Source organism: Vombatus ursinus, unplaced genomic scaffold (assembly GCF_900497805.2).
Source record: "Vombatus ursinus unplaced genomic scaffold, bare-nosed wombat genome assembly UNPS02014779.1, whole genome shotgun sequence".
NCBI classification, from domain to species: domain Eukaryota; kingdom Metazoa; phylum Chordata; class Mammalia; order Diprotodontia; family Vombatidae; genus Vombatus; species Vombatus ursinus.
The window spans coordinates 56,285,023-56,297,680 of NW_020954557.1; the positions used below are offsets into that span (position 1 = coordinate 56,285,023).

Here is a 12,658-nt window from a genome sequence, read left to right on the forward strand (position 1 = left end):
AAGGGAGTATACACACCGACAAAAGCACACATTTGACTTACTGGATTAGAAGTAAAATGTACAGATTTTTCTAGAATATACTGAAAATAGAAAGCAAGCATAATGGTGGTTGTATTTTTGTCAAAACTTATGGGTTTTCCTTTAAGCAGATTTAACAAGAAGGTGTATGTCAGAAGTCACCATTTGTGTCATCTACATGGCTCTAAATTTTAGCCAATCTAAGATATCAAGTTAAAAAAAAACACCAAAGAAGAAACTTCTCACCTTCATAGTTTTCCTCTATGCTATCAATTTGACTTAAATTAGTTTGTACTTCAGCACAGAACACTGCCTTTCTCTTGAGAGAACCTGACACTAGTTTTGTTTTTTGTTTTCTGTTTTTTTTGTTCGCTCCTACTTGCCACTGCAGAAGAACTCATCTGTAACCCCGACCAGTCACAGTGCAATGAAATTTCTCATTCCCAAAGCTAATAATATTCATTTTAATTACCCTCTAATTGTTTATTAAAGAGGAGCTGTTCTGCAGAGATTTTCACTCCAGAGCACAAAACCCTGTTAAGCTTGTTGCATACAGCTCCCCAGAGTGGAATTGGTGGTTTCAATAGGCAGGAGGATGAACAGAACTGCCCAGAACGTTGTCTCTGAACAAGTCCCAAACTAAAGTAAATTATCCCAACCAGAACCACAAGTGAACAATTTGCCTGAAGGTCAAGAAGAGATTGGTAGCTTTTGCCTTAAGATGTCAAGAAATCAAAGATGCCACTTGGGTCGCTGGGAAGCACCACCTAGTAAATAAGACCTTTATTGATTGCTACAGATCCAGAAAAGTTGATCTCATTTACTGGCCATCTGCAAATGGAGATGTCTTCCAGAAGCCTGTGGTGTCTACGTCTTTGTGCTAGTAAGTGTCTAATGACTCATTTTCCTCAGCAGAAGTTTTCATAATCCTGGAATTCAGTGAGGCGTGTCTGGGGAAAGTCTGAGTGTGAAAGCTCTCATGTCAGTTTCCCAGTCTCTGCTGGAGAAGAACTCAGCTGGTACCCAGACCAGTAGGCTAAAATAAATAGCAAACAATAACACTGACTAGCCAACTTTAATATACCATCCATATTCTTGGGTTCCTCATTCCAGAACCACCTAGAAATCCATTTTATTTCAGGAGGAATAAATAGGACATTTCTAACAATCATTCCCACTTTGCTCATGGGTATTTGGTGAATTATTTATATATCTTAGTTTTTACAACATGTTCATACATATCTAAGTCATACTCAATCATATCAGGCAGTATTTATTCTTTAATTTAATTAAGACATTTGATTTTAAAAGAATGTCTACATTTAACAAAATTGCATGTGAAGCTATATGGACAAAGGAATTGGATTGAGAGAAACAGTTATTTCCTTAAGCATTTCTTAAGCTCCCCATAGAGACAGAGTAGACAAGGTTAATTTTATTTCTTATATAGTCCTATATACCTTCATTGTCATCTGCCATTAAAAGTTGGGCAGATAGTAACATAGAGAGAAAACAATGTTTTGCTTTTAATCCTTCATTTAGTTGCAAAAAAAGTTATTTTAAACCCAGTGGTTTTCCAAAGCATACTGCAAGTGATTTCCAGGGGAAAATGAAACATAAAACTGGACATGTATTTTTAAGAAAACAAAACAAAAAACAAAACTATATGTCAACGTAAGCAGATGTTGGTGCACAATTTACAAGGATGGGAGAGCTATAAAGCCTCCCTAGAGCCACCCACAGGTCATTTTAAGGCCAAGAATGCCCCCAAAATCTGTTTCTAATTTTACAGAAATCCTTTGAAATTTGGCACAGCATTCAAAAGTACGCGGAAAAAAAAAATCTGGTCTTGGGTTTGGCCTCCAACTGCGAAAACAGACTGCTTCTTTTTAACTGCTCTCATAGATCCAGTGACCCACACTCCGAAGAGAGGATTTTCTTTGCTTCAGAAACATCTGGAAAAATGAAGGTTAGTATATAGAAAGTAGATGTCTTTTAAAGAAAAAGTGTTGAACCTATTGTTAGGAGATTTTTCAATTTAGAAGGTGAGACTTTGTCCATTAGTATTTACTTCCTGGAGGGGGCTGGGGATGGGAAATTGTGCTAAATATACTGTAGAAACATAGTTTCAGAGTTGGATGGGTTCCAGCAATTACAGTCAGATCAGTGGAAGAAGACAATCAAGTGCTTTGTGGGGTGGGAGCAGGAGGATTTAGATGCAAACATCTTTTTGCCGTTTCAACATTTGAGCAGACCCCGAGAATACAACTAACTTTTTTTGTATATGTGTGTTTGTCTCTGTGTGTGTAGCTCTGGCTCAAAATTGTCCTTGGAGTCGTCACCTGCGTTCTACTTGCCTTGCTTGTGGTCTGTATTGTTTTACGTCCACCAAGAGGTAAGACCCAACTGTGGGTTACCTTGTTTCCCCATAACATCTAGAAACTTGTGATGTTGCTACCCATGTTCCAAAATGATTTAAACATCTCCTGAGCTTTTATTTGTCAAAGATAGCCTGTTAACATTCATAAAGCTTTTAAAAATCATGTAAGAATATTAGTATCACAGATTAGAGATTTCCTAAACTAATGAAGATATCAATACAGAGATTCAAGGTGAAATTTTAACACCCAACATCCACCAATTCTCTTAAGTATCATCCATCCCATATGAATTTACTTTGTCTGTTCTAAATGGCATTGATTTAATGGATTCAAAGTAATTTCTGTACTTCATCAGCCTTGTTCTCAGATTTACTTAGAAAAAAAATCATCTTTGTGGGATGGAAGGTCTCAGGAATATCTGGGTGTACTATAGAGAAAATGAAAGTATTCATTTAAACACCAGGGGAATTGATTAAGTAGCCCAGTAATACCTAGGTATTGACTTTCTCACTGAAAGACATAAATTTGGGCCCAGATCAAAGAATGAGTAGGCTCTTACATTCAAAGTTGGACTAAAGAATACTAGTTTCTAAATATGAACGTGTATTATGGTAACAACTCATCATGGTGGGCAGGCAGAAAAGGAAAGTGTCACCAGATGAATAGCTTAGAATAAATTTTATTTTAGCTTTTCACTGGAAAGCAAACACTTTTCCCTTACCCTGTGGGGTGGTTTGAATTTTAAATTAAATGTCCAGATAAGGATAACCTATGGATTTGGTGGCATAGCTTCCTTATGTAAATCTTTTTGGAAAGAAAGCCTTACCTTCTAAACAAAAGGGAAAAAAAGGCTCTGATGTTTGGTAAATATATGGATAATGCATTGTACTGGCAAAGAGATGCCTTCAGATGGAAGTAAATTGAAAGCACTAGGGACATCAAATGGAAACGGTGTGATTCTTCAAGTTATGAAAACACACACACACACACACACACACACACACACACACACACACAGTCTGACTGCTCCATGAGCTCCAAGGAGGACTACAATAAAAATGGGCCTCAGGAAATACATTCCTTGCAAATATGCAAAACTTCCACAGAATTTTCACAGATTTAGAAAGGGGATAGGATTTAACAGAGGGTGAAAAGCAGTATTCAGAATGTCGTTATTAAAAATAGTTTCTTGTCTTCAATGCTTTTTGTCACTTCTTGTTGCTATCTGGTCCCAAAGGAATGTTCACAGGCTGTTGAGGTGTCCCTTTGGCACTGAGTTACACAGGGAAAATAAAAAATATCAGGATTTCACCTGAGTGATTTTGTGGCAATTTACAATTGCAATGGTCAGGTGGTAGTTCAGAACTGATTTTGACCCCTTTGAGTGCTAATCTAGTTGAAAATAGCACCTGATTCTTAGTAACTTGAGAGAACACGAAATGACTACTTCCACTTGTTGCCTCAAAATGAATACTTGGGGACAAAAACAGCATATTTCATTCCAGCTCCATCTTAGGCACATATACTCATACTTATGTACCTGCACACCTATAATACTCACACCTATAGAAAAGAATAGACTGTCCTTTGAGTTTTGGAATTTAACCACTAATACCTTTTTTTTTAAACCAAACTCATGATTTTATTAGTGAACTCCCAATGAAGACACTCTCTCTGTCAATGCAGGTGGGAACCTACTTAGTCTTAGAAAGTTTCCCTGGGCACTAAGAAGTTATGTGAATTGCCTAGGGTCACTCAGCCAGTAGGTCAGAGGCAGGACTTTGTTCCTGGTCTTCCTTCCTCTGAAGCTGTTTATGTTGCTATGCTATTTGAAATTGTTATTATCAAAGGCAGTTGGTGACACAGTGGACAGAACACTGGGCCTGTGAATCAGGAAGACCTGAGTTCAAATATGACTTCAGACACTAGTTGTAAAACCCAGAGCAAAACATTAACCTTAGTTTTCTCAAATGCTATTCCCTTCCCTACTGTGATCCCAAATGAGGATTAATTGAGGTAATATTTGTAAAAGCACTTAACACAGTGCCTGGTACACAGTAGGTGCTATATAAATGCTTATTCCCTTCCCTACTATTAAAAATACGGGCATGTATAATGATTTTCATTAAAGTCAGTATGTGCTGTTCAAGTTTGAGAAAGAGGAGGCTCACTCTAAAAGGGAGAAATTTTCCCCAGCTCTGGCTGAGGCAAGGGTTAGACAATTAAAGAGAGAATTTCTGAAATTTTAATAATCTCTGAGCCTATTCATAACTCAGACTGTATCTGAACCCAGAGAGAGACTTAACAAAGAAACAAGCCATTAGCAGTGAAAGTTTGTTCAGATAACCACCTAGTTAGTACATTGCATCTAGCTAACCCTGGCATCCTAATACCAAAGCACACTCAAGACCAGGTTTTTCACTTTCATCCTGAGAGTTCAGTATTCATGGTCAGTGACAATTTAGAGATCAATACAACTTAAATCATAGACTAACATGAAATAGGGGAAAATCATTTTAATTTAAGAGTCCATAGGGCAGCTAGGTGGCGCAGTGGATAGAGCACTGGCCCTGGAGTCAGGAGGACTGAGTTCAAATGCAGCCTCAGATCAAACACCTGACACTTACTAGCTGTGTGACTCTGGGCAAGTCACTTAACCCCAATTGCCTCACCAAAAAAAAAAAAAAAAAAAAGAGCCCAAAAGTCATATCTGACTATAAAAATACTCAAAGACCAAAAGATTTAACACCTCTGTTCTGCTTCTGGATCTAGGTCCTTAGATGACAATCCATCATTAATCCTAATAGCACAGAGGACCATGGATTCAAAGCTGAAAGGGACCTCAGTGGCTTTATAGTCCAATGCCAAATGCTTGTTTTAAACATGAGGAAACTGAGGACTAAGGAGGTTGTTAAAGTGAGTTGGCCAGGGTCAGATAAACAGAGTTCTACACACTGCACACCTCTTCTTGCCATTACTTACCCATATCTCTCTATCTCTCTGACTTTGCACATCTTGTCCACCTTACTAAAATGTTCTGCTTAGGAAGAAACCAAGGAAAGAGGCTGAGGATTGGTTAATTTGTTTGATTGCAGTAGTAGGAAGAAACAGAAGCTCCCAATGTCATTAAATTCATGTTTCCCATTTTTTCAAGTTGGACTTGGTTTTTGTCTTGTTTTTTAACCTCATGGGAATGTTTTTACGAAATGACCTTGAGGCTCAACATATCCAAAAAATAGGCCTAATAAAAACAGTATTTTTGTATACATACAATGATTTGAAAATAACTCTTTTTTTAAACTAACTGTTATTCAATCAAACCATAGGATCATAGATTTAGAGCTAGAAAGAATGCTGAAAGAAGCCATGGAATCCAATGCCCTCATTTCATGAGGAAACTGAAGCACAGGGAGAAGAATTCACTTGCCCAAAATTACAGAGAATAAGAATCAGAGGAAGGATTTGAACCCTGATTCTCTAGAATGCTAATCCACTGCTCCCACCATAGCTAGCTTCTTAAATTCCAAGTCAGTCAATAGATCTTAACTCATCAGCAATCTGTATTTGAAACAGGTGGTCAAAGGGAGTTCGGTAATAACCTAAGTGAAGACTTTTTGAAGTTTGGGGAAACTTCAAAAATGGTTGGTTGACCAAATGTAATCCTCCTCCCCAAAAGCCAATTTCATCACCCTCATTTTTATGTAGAGATAAAACATTTGTAAAATAGATCAACTTTGGCCAGGGGATGATTAGTAGAGGACAGTAAGTATGGCAGTGCTTTGGAAAATGTAAATATAGAGCTGTAGAGAAGAAAGGACCAAAGCGTGATATAAGCAGTGAATCTATTTAAGTTATTTTTCTTAATCCTGTGATGCTTTGGGAGATTAATACAAAGAGTGGAAGAACTAAGCATTTATTCCCTCTTTTGTCAGAAATCCAGTGACTCAGAAATAGGACCACATCTTAGACAGTGTGCTACAATGGAAAGAGCAAAGAGTTAGAGTTCAAATCCCGCCTCTGACACTTACTACCTGTGTGACCTTGGGCAAATCATATAACCTCCCTAGGCCTCAGTTTCCTCACCTGTAAAATGAGGAGGTTGAACTAGATGCCTCTGAGATCCTTTCTGTCTCTGGATCTATAATTCCTTTTTTAGAATCACTGAGGTGCTAGCTCTGTAAATGGCTACACATCAGAGATGGGGTTGATGACTGTGCACAAACAGATGTTTTGTTAGTCTTCCGGAGGAGATATGTGCCATCTGTGCCCTACTCTGTCACTTTGTAAACAAGATAAGGAAATTTCACTTCAGGACAGTTGTGTGGTCCTCACTGTATGAGGGTCAGAGGAACAGGGAAGGCATTTGGGGACTCACCTAACTAACCATACTGTACCATATTATTGATGAATGTAAAAAAGGGGGGTAAGAGGATATCAGATGTATTAATAAGGTCATAGCCTTTTTAAAGATTTTGCCCTCAACCTCTAGGTCCATAATAATACAATAATATCAACAGAATCCAAGATAAGTATGATTATGAAGTTTCAAGAAAGAGTTGAAAAGGGAAGATGAAAGCATCATTAACTTGTTTGTGAATCATTTTTGTGAATTGTAATTTCTTGGATTCATAATTGAAACAATTTTCTGCTTTGCACTCACATAAAAGTCAGAAAATTGCAAATAATTAAAACACAGTTAATTAGTGTTTAAGTGGTTTATGAGTAACTAGGCAAAAGATGGGCCAACAAATTGAGTATAAGGGCACTGTCAGGAATTAAGTGTTAATCAAGTAAGTGCTAGATATATTTAGAAGAAGGATATGTTTTTAAAATTCATTTCAACTTCTGCTCAACTATTGGAGATCATAAATGATGGTTGCCAAAAGTATGGTTCCAGCATAAGCAAAAGATTACATTTTAATATTGAAATATTAGGAGAGGGAAAGAGAAATTCATTCATATTTATTGCATTCCTCCTATGTGCTTTGATATTATTAATGGCTATAAAAGAAACAAAGGACAGTCCTCACAATACATGAATTTACATTATTATTAGAGATACAGTTATTACATACGTGAAACAATTAAGGAACAGCATCAAATATGGATACCATTGAGAGAAAACAATGAATTTAGTTGTTTTCCTTGACATGAAATTAAGTCATTTAAGCCTACACTGATACATGATCACTTTCTTCCCATAATCCCACACTCCAACCTTTGAGGTATGTAATGGAAGCATGCAGGAAATGAGTCAGGAAAGACCTGAGTTTAAATCTTACCTCTGACATTTATTAGCTGTGTGACCATAGACAAGTCATTTAACCTCACTAAGCCTTGGTTTCTTTATCTATAAAATGGAGATGTTAATAACACAGTCACACTTGTCCTCTCCAAATCATACACTGCCCAGAGTTTTTTCTCAGACAGTAGCTGCAGGTAAAAATTGTAGGCTTTTAGGGGAGGGGTGAAGAGAGTGAGTTAAATTCATCAACCAGGTATTTACTTTGAAATTTAATTTGGAAAAGTTAGCAGCTATCCGATCTCAAAGGATGTTATGAAGAACAAAAGAGAATGTATAGTATGAATGCTTAGCAAATCATAAAGTGCTAAATAAATGTCAGCAATTATTATTACTCAGAGGAATTATGCCTGAGGACTACTGTTGTACTAACTAATAATCCCAGAAAGTCGGGGCCTGAAGAAGATAATTAGTCACGATGTTGCATAAGGGACAAGGATGGCAAGGTTCCAGACTGCCATTCCTGGACCAAACACCTGACAACATTCCACATTCCACAGCATTTGGCAGTATTGATCTAACAGAATTGTGCTGCTTGTTTTATAACCTTGTACATGTAGCATGAGGTCTTTCAGTTAGACCTTTAAATGAAGGGAAATTACTGCCAATGTCTTCCTAGCACAGGGTATATCCACTTGCCACTTCTAGACCCCTGTGAATTGGGTTGACTTTATTCCACGTCAGTCTCTATAAAGTCTCTTGCACCAAAAAGCTGAGAACTTAGTGTGTATTAGGGAACTCTTGATTTGTATCTGAGTTTGCTTCAATTTGCACTCATCCATCAGTTCTCTATCTGTTGACGCACAGTATATTTTATTTCAGGTCCTTTGGAATTGTGGTGGTTCATCATGTTGATCAGAGTTACTATGTTTTTCAAAGTTGATTATCTTTGCAGTCTTACTGTTACCATGTAGATTATTCTCCTAGTTCTACTCATAGAAGTCTTCCCAGGTTTTTTCCCCCTGAAACCATTCCCTCCATAATTTCTTACAGTATAATAATATTCCATCACAATCATATGTAACAACTTGTTTAGTCATTTCCCAAACGATGGACATCCCTTCAGTTTCCAATTTTTTTGTCACCACAAAAAGAGGTGCTATAAATACTTTTGTCTACATTGGGCCCTTTCCTTTTTCTTTGATCTCTTTGGGGTACGGACCTCTACTACTAACTTTGATTTATACTCAGTTTCCTCAAACCACCTTATGTTCCTGGGAGTGAGAAACACAAGTTCTTTCTTCTGTCCTCCATATATCTCCTACTCTGTCCCTAAAAACAAAATATGTCCTTTGGTACAGTGGTGAAGGCTCTGAATTTGGAGTTAGAGGATCTGGGTTCCAATCCCATCTCTGGCACTTATTATCACATGAGACCTTGGGGAAGATGACCTGTCCTACCAAGTTATTCTCCCTCTCCAGGGACTTAGCTTTCTCCCCTATAAAATGAGGGGTTTGAACTAGATGCCCTCTAATCTGTGATTCCATGATCCTAATAATAAGAGCTAGTTACCATGTTATAGAGATTTTTCCAGTTAATCCCACCTTTCTCTACATACTTTAGGGGAACTATAGATTTTCCTTTCTGGACAATTCTTTTTTGTTTTCTCAAATCTTATCTCAGATTCAGCATATTACCTCAGTCTGAAGTCAATGAATTTGACTTGGCAAAGCACAGGAAAATAGGATTTAGATCTTGAAAACACCTGTGAAATAATCTAGGGCAAACTCCTCTTTTTACAGCTTGGGCAAATGAGGCCCAGAGAAGTGGGGATGTCTCCAAGGCCATACGGATAGAAGAGCTGGCATTTTGTCCAGGTCCTCTGCTTCCAAAACCAGTGCTCTTTTCCAACATCTACATCATACGCAGTGGCTGCCATCTTTAAGGGAGTTCCCAGCTTTCCTCACCTCAAGCACTGCTTACAGCCCCCTTCAGTTAGCCAGCTTTTCCACAACTTTGATGTTTCCTTTTCTTCCTCTGTGTCAAAGCCAAAAATTAAAAACCAATTCTGCCACTGCTCATCTTCAGAAGCCCCATTTGCTTTGCATACTCAGTAGGTCTCTCCATTTTTTCTATCTCCTCTATCCCCTTCCACAATTCCCCAGGCCAATCATGCCCTGCAGGAGCTGGAGTTCTTATTCTTTAAATGATCCTTCATTGCACAGCCCATGCACCCAGGAAAATGTATTGCTACCCTGCCTCAGCCTCACCTGCAATATACCCTTAAAAAAGGGTATATTGCTCTACCTTTGGGTTCTCAATTAATCTGGCTTGTTTTACTCCAGAGCAGTTACTCAAGCACTTCCTTGGCCATGTATATTGGTCTTTGTTGTTCATCCTGCTTCTAAGCATGGTGTCCTATTCTAGCTTTCTTGTACCAAAGCCATTGGTGGACTACACTGAATGACATCCTTGGGTTTAATTAATGACGGATATGGTTTCTCCTCCTTGCATCCTCTTGCTCCATGTCCATAGCTTTCCCTAAGGTCACTTCATTATTGTTCCACTACATGTTTTCAAGTAGGCAGCTAGGTGGTTCAGTGGATAGAGAGCTGGGACTGGAGTCAGGAAGACCTGAGTTCAAATCCAGCCTAAGCCACTTAGTAGCTATGTGATTCTGGGCAGGTCACTTAACCTCTATTTGCCTTAATCCATTAAAGAAGGAAATAGCAAACCACTCCAGTATCTTTGCCAAGGAAACCCCACAGACAAGATGGTCCACGGGTTCAAGAAGAGTTAGATAGTACTGAACAACGTGTACTTACAACCTTTGGTGATTTATTCACTCAAGGTTTACAATTTGAAAAAAAATTCAGCAGTACCTATGAAAAGGACATTTATACCATGTTTCAATCCCTAGCATCTATAAGAAGAGGGTATGGTATCTCAAATCTATTCTCATTTGAGTTAGTTAGATGGTATAATGGTTGGAGTGCTTGACTTAGAGTTGGGAAGAATTCAATTTGAATGCTGGCTTATGTTTCTTGGCTATGTAGCCCTAGGCAAGTCACAACCTTTCTCAGGTTTGAACTTCATGGTCCCTGAGATCTCTTCTATCTCTAAATCTATGGTTATTTCTTTCACCTAGTCAGGAGGACAGGAGCATAGTTATATGCAAATTCTATATCTAAAATCAACAAAAGAAAACATAGAAAGCACCAAATTCTTCTTTTTTCTGTGAAAATGGCAGTATCCTCTGCAGGCAGAATCATACCCCGTCATTTGATCTCATATCCTTTGTTCTTTTATTATGTAAATTGCCATATTCCAATTTCTTTTCTGTTTATCTGTGTAAATGTTTTATCTTTCTGACCAGATTTTAAGATCCTTACAAAAATGGATCATATCTAATTTATCTTTATATCAAGTCCAACACTATTAATGTGCACTAGATACTCAATAAATAGTTATTGAATGAAGGAGTTTGGATGATTTTCATAAAAGGATAATAGTTTTAGAATTAGAGGGGACATTGAAGATCATCTAATCCATCTCCACTTATTTTTCTGATAAGGAAACTGAGGTCTAAAGAGGTTAATTTAACTTACCTAAGTCTCATAGATAGGAAGGGACAGAGCCAAGATTCAAACTCAGGTCCTCTGACCCAAATCCAGCACTTTTGTGACTGCCCACCACTGCCTATCAACCATTTCCATTAGTCTTGAGAAAGCATTTATTAGAGCCTAACTGTATACAGCTATACAAACCATATATACAAACTGTATATAACTGTACCAAGTTACAATCTTTAGCCCTGCTCCTGAGAATTAGCAATCTGAGGGTCTACACTGATATATCATACATTTATAAAATAGCCAAATGGAAACATTAAATGGAAGATGAACAGTTAGGTGAAGTTACACAAAATATCAATTAAGAATCAGTGTAGAGAGCAAAGACAATTATGGAAGGAAAAATGGAAGAAAACAAAACATTTTTCTCCTCAGAATCTTTTATTTACTCTAGACTACACATGTCAAGTTGGTTGTTGATACTATTTCTTTGTCTGCATTAATGCAGAAAAAGCTGTCAAGTTCAATAAAAATAGATGCTAATTCAAAGGTGAAAATTTGTGTCAAGGTAGATATTGGAATAGCAATAAGCCTGTATAGGGCATCACCATAAAGATTTTTATGAAAGTCAGTTCTGCTTGTAGGGTGACATTTTAGCAGACTTTTAACCATATAAAGGAGGGAAAGCAGGGTTTTAAATATATTAAGCATTTTCATTTTCCTCCAAGAGAATGAACTGCTTGAGAGAGGGACATTTTCTTTTTATCCTCAGCCTTACAAAGGTGCTTTGTGCGTAATAAGTACTGTATAAATGTTTATTGAATTGGATTAAATTAAATTGAGAAGAATTAAGAATTTAAGCAACCACAATAAAGCACATAACCTTTGCCAAAGTTACAGTGGAAAAAGTCTTGAGTCTGCAGTCAGAAGACCTTTATTCAGACCTTGCCTCTGATTCTTCCTTTTTATGTCACCTCAGATAAGTTGCTTAATTTCTCTGGGCTTCAATTTGCTCATCTATAGTAAAAAAAGGAAAAAATAAAAAAAAGACTTTGGGCCTTCTTTCAGGTCCCTTCCAGTTTTAGATCTCTGATCTGAAAGAAGAATAGGTAAGTGATGCTTAAAAAGTTCTTCCTTGCTATGTCTTTAGGATCCTTCTCTCCTCATAAAGAATCCAATGGTTGTAGGGCCTAAATTCAAACCCTAATACACAGACCCTTTTACAGCAGTATCCCTCCTTTTTTTATCCTTTACAAGTCTACTGGAAAGCACAGCTGGCAAACTGAGACAGCAAAGTGGAGCAGTGAATAGAGGGCTGGCCTTGGAGGCAGGAAAAGCTGAGTTCAAATCCTGTCTCATACTGACTAGCTTGTGTGACTCAGGGTGAGTCAGTTAACCTCTCTCAGCCTCAGTTTCCTTATCTGTAAAATGTAGATAATAACAGT

General features: G+C 37.6%; 1 protein-coding gene across 5 annotated transcripts in view; it reads left to right on the forward strand.

The window, feature by feature from the left end:
• The first annotated feature begins 863 nt into the window (after nt 1-863).
• Nucleotides 864-12,658, forward strand: part of FAP (fibroblast activation protein alpha) — a 90,074-nt gene continuing 78,279 nt past the window's right edge. For 3 of the 5 annotated variants that reach the window (XM_027865966.1, XM_027865970.1, XM_027865968.1), the window contains exons 1-2: nt 1,760-1,987; nt 2,329-2,413. In XM_027865966.1, the coding sequence (XP_027721767.1) occupies nt 1,982-1,987; nt 2,329-2,413 (91 nt within the window). In that variant the 5' untranslated portion in view covers nt 1,760-1,981. Of the gene's footprint in view, nt 902-1,757; nt 1,988-2,328; nt 2,414-12,658 lie in introns of those variants that run through there. The other 2 variants (XM_027865967.1, XM_027865969.1) reach the window with 2 other exon arrangements.